This window comes from Siphateles boraxobius, unplaced genomic scaffold, assembly GCF_051911475.1.
Source record: "Siphateles boraxobius isolate OS27281-9 unplaced genomic scaffold, OSU_SipBor_1 8, whole genome shotgun sequence".
NCBI classification, from domain to species: Eukaryota; Metazoa; Chordata; class Actinopteri; order Cypriniformes; family Leuciscidae; genus Siphateles; species Siphateles boraxobius.
In genome coordinates, this window is record NW_027509208.1 from 6,011,596 (window position 1) to 6,028,706 (window position 17,111).

The 17,111-nt window shown below is 36.9% G+C and overlaps 1 protein-coding gene across 5 annotated transcripts in view; it reads right to left on the bottom strand.

Moving 5' to 3' along the window:
* Window positions 1–17,111, bottom strand: part of nhsl1b (NHS-like 1b) — a 120,602-nt gene that overhangs the window by 60,024 nt on the left and 43,467 nt on the right. Inside the window, exon 1 of one of the 5 annotated variants that reach the window (XM_077219891.1) lies at window positions 236–1,527. The exons of 2 other annotated variants lie outside the window; for them this stretch is intronic. In XM_077219891.1, the coding sequence (XP_077076006.1) occupies window positions 236–458 (223 nt within the window). In that variant the 5' untranslated portion in view covers window positions 459–1,527. Of the gene's footprint in view, window positions 1–235; window positions 1,528–17,111 lie in introns of those variants that run through there. 2 more of the 5 variants (XM_077219887.1, XM_077219897.1) reach the window with 2 other exon arrangements.

Below are 17,111 nucleotides of genomic sequence, written 5' to 3' on the forward strand. Positions count from 1 at the left end.
AATATTTCATAATTATTATTCATGTAGATTTTACTGACATTAATTTAGAGACTATTAAAAATTTGATAAAAACAGGAGATTAAAACAGTAATAAGGGATCTAAAATAACACTAACCTTACACTTTTTTTTACCTAATTTTACTTGACATTAATGAGGAGAGCTCAGGAGCCTTTCAGATCTCGGACCACAAAATACACATGCTCACACGAATGCCATGAAACCGTGTATCCTCACCTGTGTAGTGCTGGGGTTCATACACCCAGTCATCACCGTCTTCATCCCCTCCATGTGGAGTTTGGGAGTGTCTATGGAGGTTGTTCTGGCTGCGGAACAGTTTCCGGGTCTGCTGTGACAGCGAGGACACGCTCAGCCAGCTGAGAGCACGAGAGATCGGGGCGGCCTTCTCTGTCTTGTCCCTGTCCCTCCTAAAAGACCCAGAACGCTTGTCCCTCATCATACCCTCTCAAAAATTAGGCAAAAAAGGTCAAGGTCACTTAAAAACTCAAAAGTTAAGGACGCCACGACGAACTGTTTCTCACAAGTCTGGAATCAAAAGTATAGAACTACATCACATGGTTTATACGTAAGGATCATGAAGTAATTGGGGTTTAAATCCATGAGGCTCCTGCGGAATAAAAGAAAATCGGTTGTCCAAAAATTGCTTCACAAAATGAACTCAAACTTCTACCAAACGTAGAAATTCACTGGTCCACATCCACAGGTGTCTTGCAACCTGGATGACAACTTTCGGTCTTTTTTGGTTCGCTAGATAGGGAAAACCTCCGATGTGAGTCCTAGAAATCCCAACACGAGTGCTGCAATCCACAAGCAGTAATTAACTCGAGCAGCAGGCTGGAAAATCGCTAGTCTTCCCCCAACTGAAGCTTGAAGTCCACCAAGAAGACTGGGTCCGGTTTAAAAGCCACACCACTGTGACAATAAGACCATTTTTCGGGGGGTTTGGTGAAAACCTTTAAAACTCAAGTTGCAGCTGAAGAAAATCAGGCTCAAGAAGGTTTAACATTTAGCTTTAGTACTTTTAAATGCTCCTATTATCACAAGCCAGTGATCATCTTACACCCATGTGAAATTGCGTCTAAGACACCTGGATTGAAGACTTCCCCAGCATAAATTTCATAAAGGATGATGGATGAGCGCGCATGTTCTTTTCCTTTTCCATTAGCCGGTAACAGGATCAGGTGCGTCTGTAGCTGTGTACCATGTTATCTCCCTGCCGCTGAGGACAGCCACCACCGGATACTCTTCCTGACTTTCCAACGTCACAGCACTCACTACGCGAGGGTGTTTGTCGCTCACCTGGGACTTCAACACCCATGGGCGATACAATCTCATTCGCTGAAGTCAGTCTTGCAGAGTGCCAGAGCAGGAATTCCCCTGATCTCTGGGTGACAGTTGTCCAGAGAAAGCACCCACATACACTGACTGTAGGATTGAAAGTTTAGGATTACAAACAACTAGAGCGCTGGTGAAATATGACCTTAAACCAGCCCCCAACCTATCCCTCTGATCTTTGCCCCTCCCCTCCAGTTGCACGGCAACCACGGAAGGGCGACTGGACTCTCCACTTCTCTTCCTCCTCTGGGTTTCCCTCCCTCTCTTACTATCCTCTAAGGCAGAGGATTTCAAACTGGTGTGTAGAGAAAACATATTCTACAAAACGTATCCTACCACTAAGAAAAAAGAAATGCGCATACAGTGTTATGATTTTTAAATAAATTTTTTGTACATTTTTCTTTGAAATGTAATGTACATATATTCAAATGATCTTTTTATTTGCAATGTTTAAAATTATATACCTATAATTTATATATTAATGATCTTTTAAATTGATAATATTTTACTATTAATAATTAGCATATGGGAAAACATATAGTTTCCTTTAATATATATATATATATATATATATAGCAAACATATCAGGAAAAACATGTAGCTTATATAGTAAAAATATCAAGAACATTTTTAAAGCTGCATGTTTTTATATATACGATATATTTCTTGAAATACAGTATACCCACACACACACACACACACACACACACACACACACACACACACACACACACACACACACACACACACACACACACACACACACACACATATAGTAATTAGATATAAATAAATATTTATTTAATTATATTAAAATATAATTTCATAATATCAAAATTGATATTTTTCACACACATAAGTTTATGCATACAAATATACAGCTTTCTTTATATTTTAATTACTATATAATTTATTACTAAATCATTTTACTTTATATTGTCCCCTCACAAGACGATCCTTATCTTTTGGGGTCCTTCCCAATACAAATCTGTCAAAGAAGTCTGATCCTGGGTCAAAACTGACTTGCCTTACCGACTAAAGACTTCAGGACCAACACATCCACTGACCCATACACAATAGTAAAGACCAGCAGATCAGCCAGCTAGACCTGCCTAGACCAGAATATCCAGCTAACCACACACAAACTATGCCAGCGACGTGTGAAGGAGGAAAACACTGAAGAGGTGTTTTGTGTAGGCAAACACACAAACATTAAAACACAGCCCACAGGCAGAGGAAAATGAAGGGCTGAGAAATCTGCAGGTAGACTACTTAAATAACACCATAGAATTAGGATGGTTCATGTCTAAAAAATGTGGCAATTCCATGGTATTTTTTGTTAGCTGTTTTTATATTATCTGAAAGTCCAAGATCTGAATTTATGAGCATGTAAACCAGCATGTCATTTGTGTAAATTTATCAAATCAAAGAGAAAATCTCTATTTACAACAGACTGACCAGTGTCCGTCCAACTTCAAAACACGCTACATGGTAAAATCAATCAGGTTGTTTGACTTTCACATTGGGAATAGCAAACAAATTCAGGTCGTAAATACAGTGTGTATAATTAATAATTAAACTTTCACCCCCGCAGCAGCCTGCGACACAGAGGTCCAATTGTTCTAGAAAACCTCTATATATCCACATCTAATAACAAACAGTTCCACTCTCATAAAACACACAGCTAGATGATCCAACCTTTATCCTCAGCACTGCAATCAACGGCCCTCCACGTCGTAAATAATTCACCAGGGCCAAGCGCCCAACTGCTGAGATAATACACACGATGAATCTGGAATAAAGACATACTCTGAACAACAGCTTCTGCATTTATCAAGCTAATTCTGTTATTTACTAATAAAGCAGTGATCTGATCAAATAGCATCATTCAAAGAGGTCAAATGCTTCACACTAATTTAATAATTTCACAATTTGATTTTCACTTTCAGGCAAACTACTGACACAAATTTGTCCACAAAAGTCTTTTATGTTCACCAAGGCTGCATTTATTTGATCAAAAATACAGTAAAAAGTAATACTTTGAGTGTGGAATATTATTAAAATTTGAAATAACGCTTTTGTAATTTAATATATTTTACAATTATTATGGCAAAGCTGAACTTTCAGTCTTCAGTGTCATATGATCCTTCAGAAATCAAATATGATGATTTGGTTAAGAAACATTTCTTATTATTACATTATTATTGTTGAAACAGTTGTGCTGTTTAATATTTTGTGATCTATTTTTTCTTCTCAGGATTCTATGATGAATAGAATGTTTAGCAATGATTAAAAATAGAAATCTTTTATAACATTATAAATGTTTTTACTGTACAAAATATACATTTCATTGACTCCAACCTTCTGGACAGTAGTGAACACATAAACCGTCCTAGTTAATAACATACAAAGTTAGCTCTATCGCCCCCTTGAGTACAATGCTTTTTACTGCCACAATAAAGAATGCAAGCCAGCATTTATAACTTGAGTATGTTTCAGGCCTTATTGTCCATTACAACATCCAATCAGCAACAGGCTTCTGCTTTGAAGTTAAAAATGAGACTGATGCTACACATGTTTTGCTTGTTGCAGGAACACATAGCGAACCTCTGACACGCTTGTGGCATACTGCTGTTGACTGCAGGTCAGAGAGGAAACCTGAGCAGAGTTCTGAAGGAAGACATGTCATGAGTCTGTACACATGATCAGTACCCCAAAAATAGGGGGAAGAGGCATATTTTTCTTCACCTTCACACGCTCAGACCAGACCAGCAGGTAAAGGTTTCACATTCACAAAAACCTTAACCTGTGTGGCTTAGCTAGCAAACAAAATGGCTAGCCAACAAAATGGACTTGCCATTTTAATTTAAAAAATAAATAAATAAACAAGTTAAAAAATGTAAAAAGACCACAAGTCCCTTAATTAAATGCATCTAAAAGTGTGTCTGGGATATATATTCATTCTGTTTCCAGACAACAACATTTTTCCACCACATTTTGCTTGGAGATTTTGTTTACTAAATGAAGGGGTTTCCAAATTGGCAGGACACTTGGGAACGGTTTACCAAGATGCCAAGGAAAGGATTTTATTTTGCTCTGTCCCCACATTTATGAGTTGGGTTTATTTGTCCGTGTGAGAATGAAGAGTGTCTGTATACGACTATATAAATTCTGTGTGCGTGTGTATTTGCAATTCAGTAAGCTTATGTTGGGAGAATATTGCAAAATATTTGTTTAATTCAATGTGGCCTGACTACCGAATTGCAGGATTTGTACTTGTGTGGGAAAGAAAGATAAAATCATAAAGCGGCACTGAAGCGGGCAGAGAAGGAGAGGAGAACAGGAAGAAGCCATTAAAGATAAGTTGAGCTATCAGTGCTCTCATCACTTCTTTCTCTGCTCCTATTCACAGAGAGTTCATCATGAGTTGACCCATAACTAACAGAACCCTCTGGGTGACCTCTGACCTTTAGCTCCCATGAACCTGAGAGGCTGGCCATCACCTCCAGAACAAGGTCCCGCAAATACTTCTTGACCCATGATGACCTCCTTAACACATTCCTCTCTCTCTGGTATGCTTGCACAGGAATGAAAGGAGCAATTCTGATCTATCTGATCTATCATCTTCATCGTAAACATGCTCAATCTCCGCACGCATCAAAATCTCTGCCCTGGGTAATACGATCAACACTCTTTACTACTGATCAATAAATCCCCCTCGGTCAATATATCAGTTAACAAGACACTAAATTGTAATCTAAAAGCATGTTATAATGTCATGCACACCCTTTCAAACCCAGGACAACCTAAAGACTTTTAATTAATATCTATATTTAAGAATACTGTAAAAGTAAAATAATCAAATTTATTAAAACAAATGTAAGAGGTTTTTTACATAATGATATATCTGTCTACAATGCTAATTTCAAGCATTTAAAGGAGCTGTATGTAAGAAATGTATTTGAATTAATCATATGGCCCTGATATGTCACTAGACATTAAGAAATCATGTTCATTTCAAATACTTATATCACTGACAACAGTAGTCCGGCCAGGATATTGTGATTTAAAAAGTGAAGTTGCAGCCCTCAACTGATGTTGATGTTTTCATGTTGTGTTTTGGTCTGATGTGCCACGCTCCACCTATCTACCAATCACAAAGTCAGAAGTGTTGCTGCATCCGGGTTGCCAGCTCTGCTAGTTACCACAGCTGCAGCTACAAACGTGTCGGAATCGGATTTAAAAAAATGTCTAACGTTGCGAAACAAAAAAAAACTTGTTATGAATCCAAAATACTTTGTGACAAAGTCCGAAATAAAACAAGGATCTGTATAGGAGATGCCTTTGAAAGATGGAGACGGCTGAAAACGGAGAAGAATTTGAAGACAGATGCCAACGTTGCTAATTTTCTCCTGGACAGGTAAGATTCATCTATGTTTGGCTAACTTGTACTTGATGTAAATGGACATTTCAAATATTCATGACAGTCGAACAAAGCTATGCATATTCGTGCAAAGTAACGTTACGTTAATTCATATGGAGGAGGTGGGTCATTGAATTGAAAAGGTAAGGAATTGTTTGGGTAATAAAAACGGCGAGTCGTCATTACTACCATTAGCAATGCATTATCAGAACCCGTTTCTCTGTCATTATGATGTGACGCTGAGGAAAACAACATTAGCACGCCCATTATTGTTTATCATGCAAGTTCTACAGCCAAAAATAATAGAATGACACGTAATCTTTCACATCACATATTTTAGCGTTATGGACGTGTACTGCAGGGTAAGTTAAAAAATACAGCTGGTCGCTTTCACTTATAGCGTCAGCTAAATGAATAGCTGTATCTTTGATATCGGTTACACACAGTGACAGAGGCTTGTGCTTGTACTTAGTTAATGACAGATACCTACCGGTCCGTTACAAGTTAGACTAACAGCTACTGTTCTAACAATGTACTGTCACATACGAGCGTACATCTTTACGATTATATTTGGCTAATCGCCATTAGTAAATGTTTGCGATATACAATTACTTTTCAAAACATCTCTCATTTGAAGCATAAACATAATTAACAGAAAAAGCTTCTTGTAGCAGCCAACGTTCCTGCTGTATCCTGCAGCCTATCTGGCAACCTCGAGTCAGGGAGGAGGGAGAGGGGATACACCGCTCTACAGTAATTTGAAAGTGATTGCAGTACCAGTTTTGGCCACATTCTTACATACGGCTCCTTTAATCATATCAAAAGATCATAGAACCATAAATTCAGTTGAGTGTTTCCATACTTCTGACTTGTAATGTAATAATGTTTCAGCGTGAAATAACAGAACTACCGCATAAACGGAAGTTCAAAGACAAAATTCTAAAGATGGCTGTGTGCTTGTTTCTGTGGCACTTAAAGTATGTTAAAAACAAAACAAAATACAAATCAATTGTATCTGATGCTCCAAATATTTTTGAGCATGTATTGATGCCGGAGATCCCTTTATTTAGCAAGCAAAAGTGACAGTATAGACATTTATGGAGTTACAAAAGATTTTTATTTCAGAAAAATGCTGTTCTCTTGAACTTCCTATTCATCCAAGGATCCCGAAAAAATACCATGGTTTCCACAAAAATTTTAAGCATCACAACTTTTCTCAACATTGATAATTGTTTCTTGAACACCAAATCATTAGAATGATTACAGTTATTTAAATTGTAAGAAAATGTCACATTATTACCGTTTACTGTATTTTTGATAAACTAAATGCAGCATTGGAGACTTCTTTCAAAAATATATTTAAAAAAAAAATCTTACTAACCTCACATTTTGGAATGGCAGTGTATGTGCCACACAAGTGTGGTCTGTCAGTTTTCAATAAACTTTATTCCCAATGTTATAATTCATAGCGTAGAGCCACTATTAAGGTCTCTTCTCAGACTATAACATGTCATTTTGTCCATGTGGAAAATGGGTTTATAGAGTGTTCACAATAACAGGCTGGCATGCAGGTACTCCACAGGATGTGTCCGTGAGCGTGTGTTTTTCCCCAAGCACGTCTGTGTGCGTGTGTCATGAAACCAAAAGCCATAAAACACCCCAAAAAAGATTGTTTTTATTGTTTCTGAGTCACTCTGTCCTGTGAATGAAGTCAATGTGAAAACCAGTGGTATATTTAAACAAATGTTATTGTCATTAAAGGAATAGCTCACCCAAAAATGTCATTCTTTGGCAATGTGACTTTAATTTTTCAAAAGACACATATAAATATATATATATTTAGGAATGTTGGTAACTAAACAGTTTTGGTGACTACTAACTTACAATGTATGGACAAAAAAATCTTCTTTTGGGTGAACTATCAGTGGACAGAATTCTATCTCCTCGGCCCAAAAACTCTTTCACCTAGTTCATAACTGGTAGAAAGAATCATCACTGGGATGAGAGTTGTATCTCTCCTAAGAGGGTGTCAAACAAGCACAGGGCCCACAGGAGGAAGTTTCATGGAAAAACTCAGTGTCTGCTGAGGACAAGCACCATGTTTCCAATGCTTTCTTTAAGTTCTTATACCAGGCTATAACAAAAAAAAAAGAGAGCAAGAAATACAATAGTATCTTTAGTACCATTAGATAATTTAAGCTTAAACTCTACATCTGCTTGTCTTAAACACACAATAAATGTTTTTTTCAATATAATAATAATACAATAATTTGGTAAGATTTTACAATACGATTCCATTTGTTTAGCTGTATTAGTTAAGCACTAACCCTGACAAATCAATCAAAAGCATTTATTAATGTTCGTTTCAACATTTAGCCTACTGATACAAAAGTTGCATCTGTTAATATTATTTCATGGACTTGAGCAAACATGAACTTACAATGACTAGCTCATTGGAAAGTCTTACTAATCATTTAAATATGTCCATCCATTTAGTCATGACACTCTGGATCCTGTATTTTTTAGTTATTGACCACTAGGGTGCGGTGCAACGTTTCAAATGCAAAGAAACGGCTCTTTCCTCTAAACTACAGACTAAATTAAGCATAAAATGACTGCCAGCTGCCAAATATGCATTATCTTATGCCATGACAAATACTGTTTTTCATGTGCATTAACAAAGGCATCCAACTTTAACATGAATGTTACTGATAATTGTCAATTAATTACATTAGGAATTTACCTGGCCAATTAATTTAAGTCAAACTGAAAATGCCAATGAGCTCTTTCCAAAAGAAGTCCAATAAAACCTATAACAAAGAGCCCAAACATGTTAAAGCTCAAAGTAAGGCAGGTGTTGACCCCTCACCCCTGAACGGTGACCCAGCATGCAGCTGACTCCAACCTGCACTCAGCGCTCCTCATTTGGGGTGGAGGATGTTGACGTTTCAGTGAATAGAAACAAAAGCCATCTAAAACCAGTCAGATGGCCTGATAGAGTCAGCTCTAAAACACGAGGGCCTTTATCAGGGAGCTTAAACTCCCTAATGACTAATGCACGCAGACAAACACAATACAGACCTTGTGTACACACACTCACGTTGGCTCATAATGAAACAACCTAGGTGACATGCAACCTTAAAGCACAGGAACAGAGTGAAACTGACACAAATAAAGAAATTGATACATAGTATAAAATTTTGCCATTTAAACAAGCTACAGAAAAAAGGCACAAAAATGTAAAAATATGAAATAACATGATGGGACGTTAGAAGTTAGACTGTTTTTGGCATGTATATATTTTTGAGGGAATTATTTCCAAAGAAATTAGCAAAACCTCAAAGTTTGGGGTCAGTAAGATTTTGTAATGTGTATGAAAAACATCTCTTATGCTCACCAAGGCTTCATTTTTTTTAACAAAAATCTTTTTCAATATATTTTCAGCAGCCATTGCTCCAGTCTTCAGTGTCACATGATCCATCAAAAATCTTTCTAATACGCTGGTTCGGTGCCCAAGAAACCGTTCATAATATAATCAATAGCTATGTTTCCATCCAAAGTTGCGAATTCATCTCGCACTTCATCTGCGGAACACAAATTAAGACCTATCACTATACCAAATCATTATGATGACAGACTTTGGCAAAAAATCTTTTCAAGATTATCAAACCAACATTTGATCCGCTGGTCAGTCCAGTTATCTAATCACATCCACTGTTGAGGCAGTCACATGAGGGATACATTTGGTAATGTGTTTCTATCAAAATTTATTTGCATGTCTTATTGTATAAAAATGTATCCACCTCAATTGAGTGCATACGTTTTTTTATGCTCACTTTTAGAATTTATGCGCATCTTGGTTTCCATCCAGCCTTTATGCGATATATCCCAAAATGCACATAAAAATATGGATGGAAACATAGCTATTGTTAAGAACAGTTGTGCTTCTTCGATGAACAATTCGATGAACAACAATTCGATGCCAAATTTAAATAAAATAAACAATGTATGTGTCTATGGCATGTCCTGATCTAGATGGTTATGTAAACGTGCGTTTGTGTGCGTGTCTGATGGAGTGATGTGACGTGGGGGTGATGTCTAGATTCCATCTGCTCTTCAGGCCATCCTGTCCGCAACCCTTTCCCCTTCCTGTAAGTGTGTGTCATGTCACAACAGAGTGGTTTTGTTTACGTTTGTCACTGGTGGGATTGACTGCTAAAGGGAGGGAGAGAATGACAGGAAGGAAAGGAAAAAGAGTGTCGTCAGGCCAGAAGGGCTACTCAGCTCCTTGTTCCTCCTCCTGTCTTGCCATCCTGGATAAAAGAGGAAGCTGTAGGCTACTGTGAGAGTAGTCTCGCACAGCCAGAGCTTCAGACTGACGGCAGAAGGTCTGGACTCAGTCACAGCTTTCATTGGCTAAGACTAAGAGTGATTGTATGTGATTCTCCACATATTCTCAGTATGTTATGCCTATAAAGGTCAAAGGAACCCTGAATACCGTTCAAGATATCAGCTTCAAAGGTCTTACAATATAGGGCCTTTAAGTGCATGCCTGTGTGATTTTTTCGTTCAGTTCCCAACAACTGCTATTACGGCACTGATGTATTACAACATCAACCATGCACAGTATATCTGGAGATATTACTCATTAGCAGAAGTCATCTGCTCTACCCTAAGCCACGGTTTTAGTCACAGTGACAGCTGGCGTGTAGGTGTGTTTTAAATGGATGTGTGGTAACTATTGTTGCCATGTTTGCATGCTTTGTGCGAGTTTTTAAAAGCATGCTGTTAAACAAGTTTTAAAATGAAAAGAAACCAGGTTTGTGACAGTGCATGTTTTGTTGACAACTCATGTTGAATTCATAAATATTCACTGTAAAAAAAAATATTAGTAAACCTTTTGTGTTATTATCTAAATTAGCTGTTTTTTGTGCAAGTCATGAATATTATTTAATATGACTGAATCAATTCGACTTCTATTTTGCAACATGGCTGAATTTGACAATCATTTTAAAGGGTTGGATCAAGTGGAAACCGCTGCATAAAATACACATTATATATTTTCTACAGTGTTGGAGGACAAATTCTAGCTATACATTCATTGAGAAATTTAGATCGGCTTGAACATATTATACAACATATGATTGATTCAACCACAACTCCAGAAAGTGGTTAGTTTTAGCATAAAAAATATCACATATCAATGATCTCTCTTCTCCCTGTCTTTCTAACAAAAATACTATAAATGTCACTCATGTCTTCTTGTATGGGAATGCAGCCAGCCATGCAAATCAACGTGTTCATAACCATCACGTATGAATATGTGCGTGTGTGTGTTTGGGTGTTTGCATAGTTTGAACCGCTTTGGGTATTTTATACTCTGAGGAGTGCAGGATCATCGCAGTGAGCTCACAGGACTGGAATGAGAAGAGGACAGCAGATCTGCTCCGCAAACACCTACAGTAATAAAAATTGATCTAAACTGAACAAATACAACCTTAAATTAATTCAGTCCAACATCAAATTAACAAGAACAGGTCTGATTCTCTGATTACATGGTAGGCTAATTTACCCAAAATATGTGAATGAATATTGCAACAAAAATGATATACTGTATATAATTTTTTTTTTAAGTTGCCAAACATATTTAACACTTAAACAGAAAGTTGCTTATTTAAAAAATAAAGTCTTTATTTTCAACAATACATTTATTGGGTCTTAACATAGAATATATTTGCGTTTTTTTTTTAAATATGTGCATTCTTTAAAATAGATTTAAAATAATAAAAAAATAAATGCAATTATATAAATATATTATATATACAAAATATATTCATACAATAATAATAATTATTATTATTATAATACTTGAACTTGAAAAATAAAAAACTTTGATTATTCTTGGGTGTTTATCTGAATAATTGAGATTTCCAGTTCCTTGATAAAGAATACTGTGTTGTATAAGCAGCCAAAATCTTTTTCATGAGTGAGGACTTTTCCAACTTCTTTTGGACACAAAATCTCTCATTTGTCTTAATGTTTGTGCAACGGCTAAAAAGAGAGTGAAAGCTGGGCTTATCTAATGCCGTTGGATTAGCATACCAAGAGACCTGGCGTCCCCGGAGAGCCTCTCAGAAAACAGTCACAATCAGGAGGAGAATTAAACTGGCGAGGGCTCCACACGTTCCATTGATCTGTTGACAGCCAATCTGGCAACCCGCCACAAACCTCAACGGTTCTCCTGAGAGGAGAATCACCAGTGTGGAGCCTGAAAACAGGATGATGACTTGTGGGAAGTGCCAGATTCCCTCTGTTACTTACTGTTAAATGGTCCTTTGGTGGCATTAAATCTTTGAAAAGCATTCAAGTTTGACTAAGTTTGTAAAAGAGTTGAGTAAGCAAGTAAAGAAAATATCCTCAAGATTTGTGATTTGTGAGACTTACACCGTGTCCTAACCAGACACGACGCGATAAGATTCAAGCGACAAATAGTTTGTCTGTCCACACTAGACGACACTGTGGGATGCTTAAAAATCAATCAAAACCCACAGCCAATCAGAACAGCGTGTTTATCTTAATCGCAAGAAAATGGATAAGTAGGCTACATAATCAAATTCACAAATATTACACCATTTAAACATTATTCAAATACATAGGCTACTGAGTTACTAAAACAATCTGTCAAATAATACACTTGTTCGTTCACAGTTTGAAAGTTCTTGTTTCCATTTGTTTAACTCTCTTGGGTCTGAGGTGTTTTCTGGGTCCTGGAGGTGTTCTGACATGCTCTGACATTTGTGCTTTTTCCAATTATTTATAAACATGTTAATGGCAAAGGTGTAAATTCACTCTATATAGCACAAACGGGGCTACCGTAATATGTGAGCAACATGTATGTACATGTTTGTATTTTTATGAGAATAATGTTTATGCGTGGTTATTGAAAAAACTAAAACTTAAGTCTCTGAAATAAGGCCACAAAACACATACTAAATATGTGTCTACAAGACTTTTGACTAATGGGTGTTGTTGCCTAGAATTTTTTGCTTCAAAATGATCTGAAATCATCCTTCCTAATCATTTACACAAAACAATACATTGATTTACATTTTATAAGACACCTTTTGTTTGGAAAGGCAATATGCGTGGAGCCGTGTTCACACCTGAGAAGACAAAGGCCAGATAATGTGCCACATACATAATGAGCTGCATATTAATTAGCCTTTCACATACGAGTGTCACAGGATCCCAAAGAATGCAAGGACAAAATGAATTATCTATATATACATATTTTACAATTAAAAATTTTAACCAATTACAAATAGGTTACAATTACAACAAAAATTACAATTTTAACAATATTTCAAGTGTATTCTTTCTTTGTAAAAAGTATACATTTTATCATAAGTATTAAAAAAGGTAAGGATTCATTAGTTTTAATATTGGAACAAACACTATAATAACATCTTAGTTGATAATTCAAAATACCTACTTTATTTTTGACAAAACATCATACTATAGTATATTTAACATATGAGCAGAAATTGGTGAACAAAAGCGTACCTATTTAATGTGACAGTAGTCTTTTTTTACAGTCAAAACTTTATAATCTATCCAAAACTAATCACAAAATCTTGTCTAAACATTCATATTTAGTCTGTAACATATTGTGTATGATTAGCATACACATGTTAATTTGCAGTTTGTTGCTTATGCAGACATTTTATTTCAACATATTTCAGTCTATTTTTACTCATCTTAGTAGGATAGCAATATAGTTTGGATGTGTTCATGTACATGTTTACTAATGTAGGTGCGAGAGTGAATGAACGGCACAGACACGCGCTGTATAACTGTAGTAAACAAAGCACGCCCACCTGTGCCGTTCATTCATCATTTAGCCTATACACAGACACGCAATTCATATTTAAACAGTCTTTTTGCGGTTTACAGACATTATTCAATATCGCGATTAGAACAAAGCACTTAAGAAGAAATGACTTACTACATCAGCTGGATCCGTTGCTCCTCGAAATGAAACTACCAGCACTTCTGGTACATTTTACAGGGTTTTTAGATAGTATTATTGCTCACAGCGTAGGGATACGCTGTGTACACAGCGGTAGTAAGATACTTACTAAAAACGATGTGTTTTATAATCCAGCTGGTGGGTGTTGGCATGTTTGCATGGCTTGCCTTAGATCATTTGCGTTTGAATACCGCGCACTCTCCATGGGCGTGGCACATTAACGCGTAATCAGGTATAATGAGCTGGAAAGAAAAAGACTGACATCTCTCTCTTTTCATACAGATTACATAAACTGAGAATATTTGTTTTTTTATATAAATTAATTAATTTAAAAGAAGAGAGTTCAAGCTTCATTATGGAAAAACACTTGTGCCTGTATGACAAGTATTCGCGGAATTACCAATAATTTTCAGGCGCGTTTCAGAATGGACCTCACTGACGGAGAGAAGGCTGAACGCGCATAATGTTTGTTTTTCTTTATTTGGTGAAAAGCACAACACTTTGTTTTTATTGTGAGTATCCACAAAAAAATAGACACTTATCAGGATCTAATGATGTACAACACTTAATATGTAAGATCAAAATCAACAGAGTATTTTGAGTTTCTTTTGCACTGATAAGAAAAAAAGCGAGACTATCACCCGCGCGATAGTCGACCTCAGAGGGTTAATTTCAAAATCTGAGGTGAATTATCCATTGTTACTTTTACAGCTACAAAGCTGTGAGCACTAAATGATATTCAAAGTCACATTACACGCTTCTAACATTAAATAAAAGCACATAAACAGAACCTGAGATTATCATCGTCACACTTTGAGTTTGTTGTTCCGGCGCTACGTCGCAGAAAAATATAAACCGTTTCTAAAATAGAATAGTCGCGTGTCGCTGTCAAGGCGACACGTGCCTTTAGTGTGAGAGACCCGGGTTCGAATCCACTGTGAGACACCAATGTGTCCCTGAGCAAGACACTTAACCCCTAGTTGCTCCAGAGGCGTGCGACCTCTGACATATATAGCAATTGTAAGTCGCTTTGGATAAAAGCGTCAGCTAAATGAATAAATGTAAATGTAAGGCTGGTTAGGACAAAAACTCAGATTAACATGGAAAAGACACATTTTATTGCGTGTCGCGGCATCGCAACTTTTAATAATGTTTAAATGGTGTAATATTTGTGAATTTGATCATGTAGCCTACTTATCCATTTTCTTGCGAGAGCCATCAAGATTAGTACTCTCTGGTGCCTTGCACTTGCTGCGAGACTCCGCCCACGCGCTGTTTTGATTGGCTGTGGGTTTTGATTGATTTTGACGCATCTCGCAGTCGCGTCACGTCTAGTGTGGACAGACAAATTATTTGTCCCTGGAATCTTATTGCATCGCGTCTGGTTAGGACACGGTGTAACGTGTAGCCATGCACAGGCCAACGGCCCATGTCGGGATTTTCTTTAAATAATACATTCAATTTCATATTGTATACCCTCAGAACACTTTGAATAAATGGCTTGTGTTGCATGGGATCATTCTGTGATAACTTTTGCTTCTTTTTTTAAAAGGTTTGAGGCTGGTCGCTATTCACTTCCATTTTTTGGATGACCATGAGCGGGACATTTTTTTTTTATGAGACTGAGAAACTGAGGTGATTAATCTAACTGAAGGAGAAAGGAAAAGAGAAGCATAGACTGTGAGTAAGAGCCGCTGAAGTGTTAGGGACCGTGGCCTCAAGCTAATCTACGGCAGTCTCCTTTCTGTTTAAATAAACCAAGTTGAAGTACAGGAGATCTTTACAACTCTCTCCCACCTTCCTTTGTAAGCAAACCATACGGTCTCACTCTCCGCAGGCCCATTACTGTCTGATTTAAGAGGAGGTGAGAGAAAGAGGGGTCAAAAGAGAGGCAGAGAGAAAGTCAGCCTGTGTTATGCTGATCAGGCAGACGCATGGCGGAGAGCCGTCTGTTACCTTGACAATAGGGCTGGCGCTCTGCCCTCTGCAGCGGGAAGCATGCAAAACTCACACAAGCACACACACATCCAGCTGTCAGACACAACCGACGCACGCCGATGAAGACGACAGCGGAACGTGAGTGACAGAGGGCCACTGAGATTTTAATGAGGGATACGGCCTCGACCCTTATGTGAGAATGACCCATGTCAATCTGTGGCCCGTCATAAAGAGATTCATAAAAGGCCTCATGAGTCATGACAGCCCGATTTACACTTTAAACGCTTCAAAAATGGGCTATAAACTTCTGATGATGCATATTTTAAAAACTTAAAAACTCTTGAAGCTGGTCATGCATGTCTCTTTGCATCAAACCATGCAGGGGTAAACATTATCAGTTCTAAATCATCTTTCTGCCTATTTCATAGTACAATAAGCCTGATTATTTTCCGTGCTTTTTCCTCCATGTCCTCTCTTCAGTGACACTCTCACCTTAATACGGTCTCTTTGTTTTACTTTGAAGAAGAGAAGAATATAAATGGCAGTTTCCACGAAGACAACATAAAAAGGGTTCTGAAACTCTTAAAAAAAAAATTTTTTTTAACAAATTGCCAGTGAATGCAGGTGGTTAACCTTTTTTAACCTCATGAGATCCAACTAAATATGCAGTTTCATTTTTGCATTCATTTTTAATTAAATTTGCCAGCCTGTTGCCAAAATGTATGAAGTTTATAATAGTTTAAAAATCATCCTTTTCTGATTTCTTGACTTTATGGCATTAAACTTTAAATAAACATTTAACACAGAATTAAACAGACAAAATGTATATAAATGGAAAAAACCTTGCTACAATGAATGGGTTGCAGAAGGCTGTATGTGTACATTTTAATTTCTAGTTCAAGTTAGTTTGAGACCAATTTTGTTTAGCAAATATTAATCAATGTATATTTACCAAAATGTTTGATATTTATTTCTTTAACATAATTTGTGCTAAATGGAATAAGATTATTTACTTGTCTTTCTACCAAATTATATATTACTTCTGATGGTCACAATTTAAAAAATATAGTTCATGAGATTTGTTTTAAAAACAATAACATATTTGTGGAAAGTGCCATATCTAGCTGAAAACAGTGAAGGCCACATGATCACAGTTGTCAGAAAAGATTTATATCACAATACGAGACAATAGTTGTTGGCATGTGTGCTTGATTAAGAGAAGATGTTCAGACTCAGTAGATTTTGAACAACTTAATTACTAGACTCAAAACAAACAGGGAACATCACTGTGGACCAAGACGCAGTGCAAAGCAAGATGATGAGAATAAAAAGACAGACAGCTCTACAGAGTATGTGTAGTGGAATGT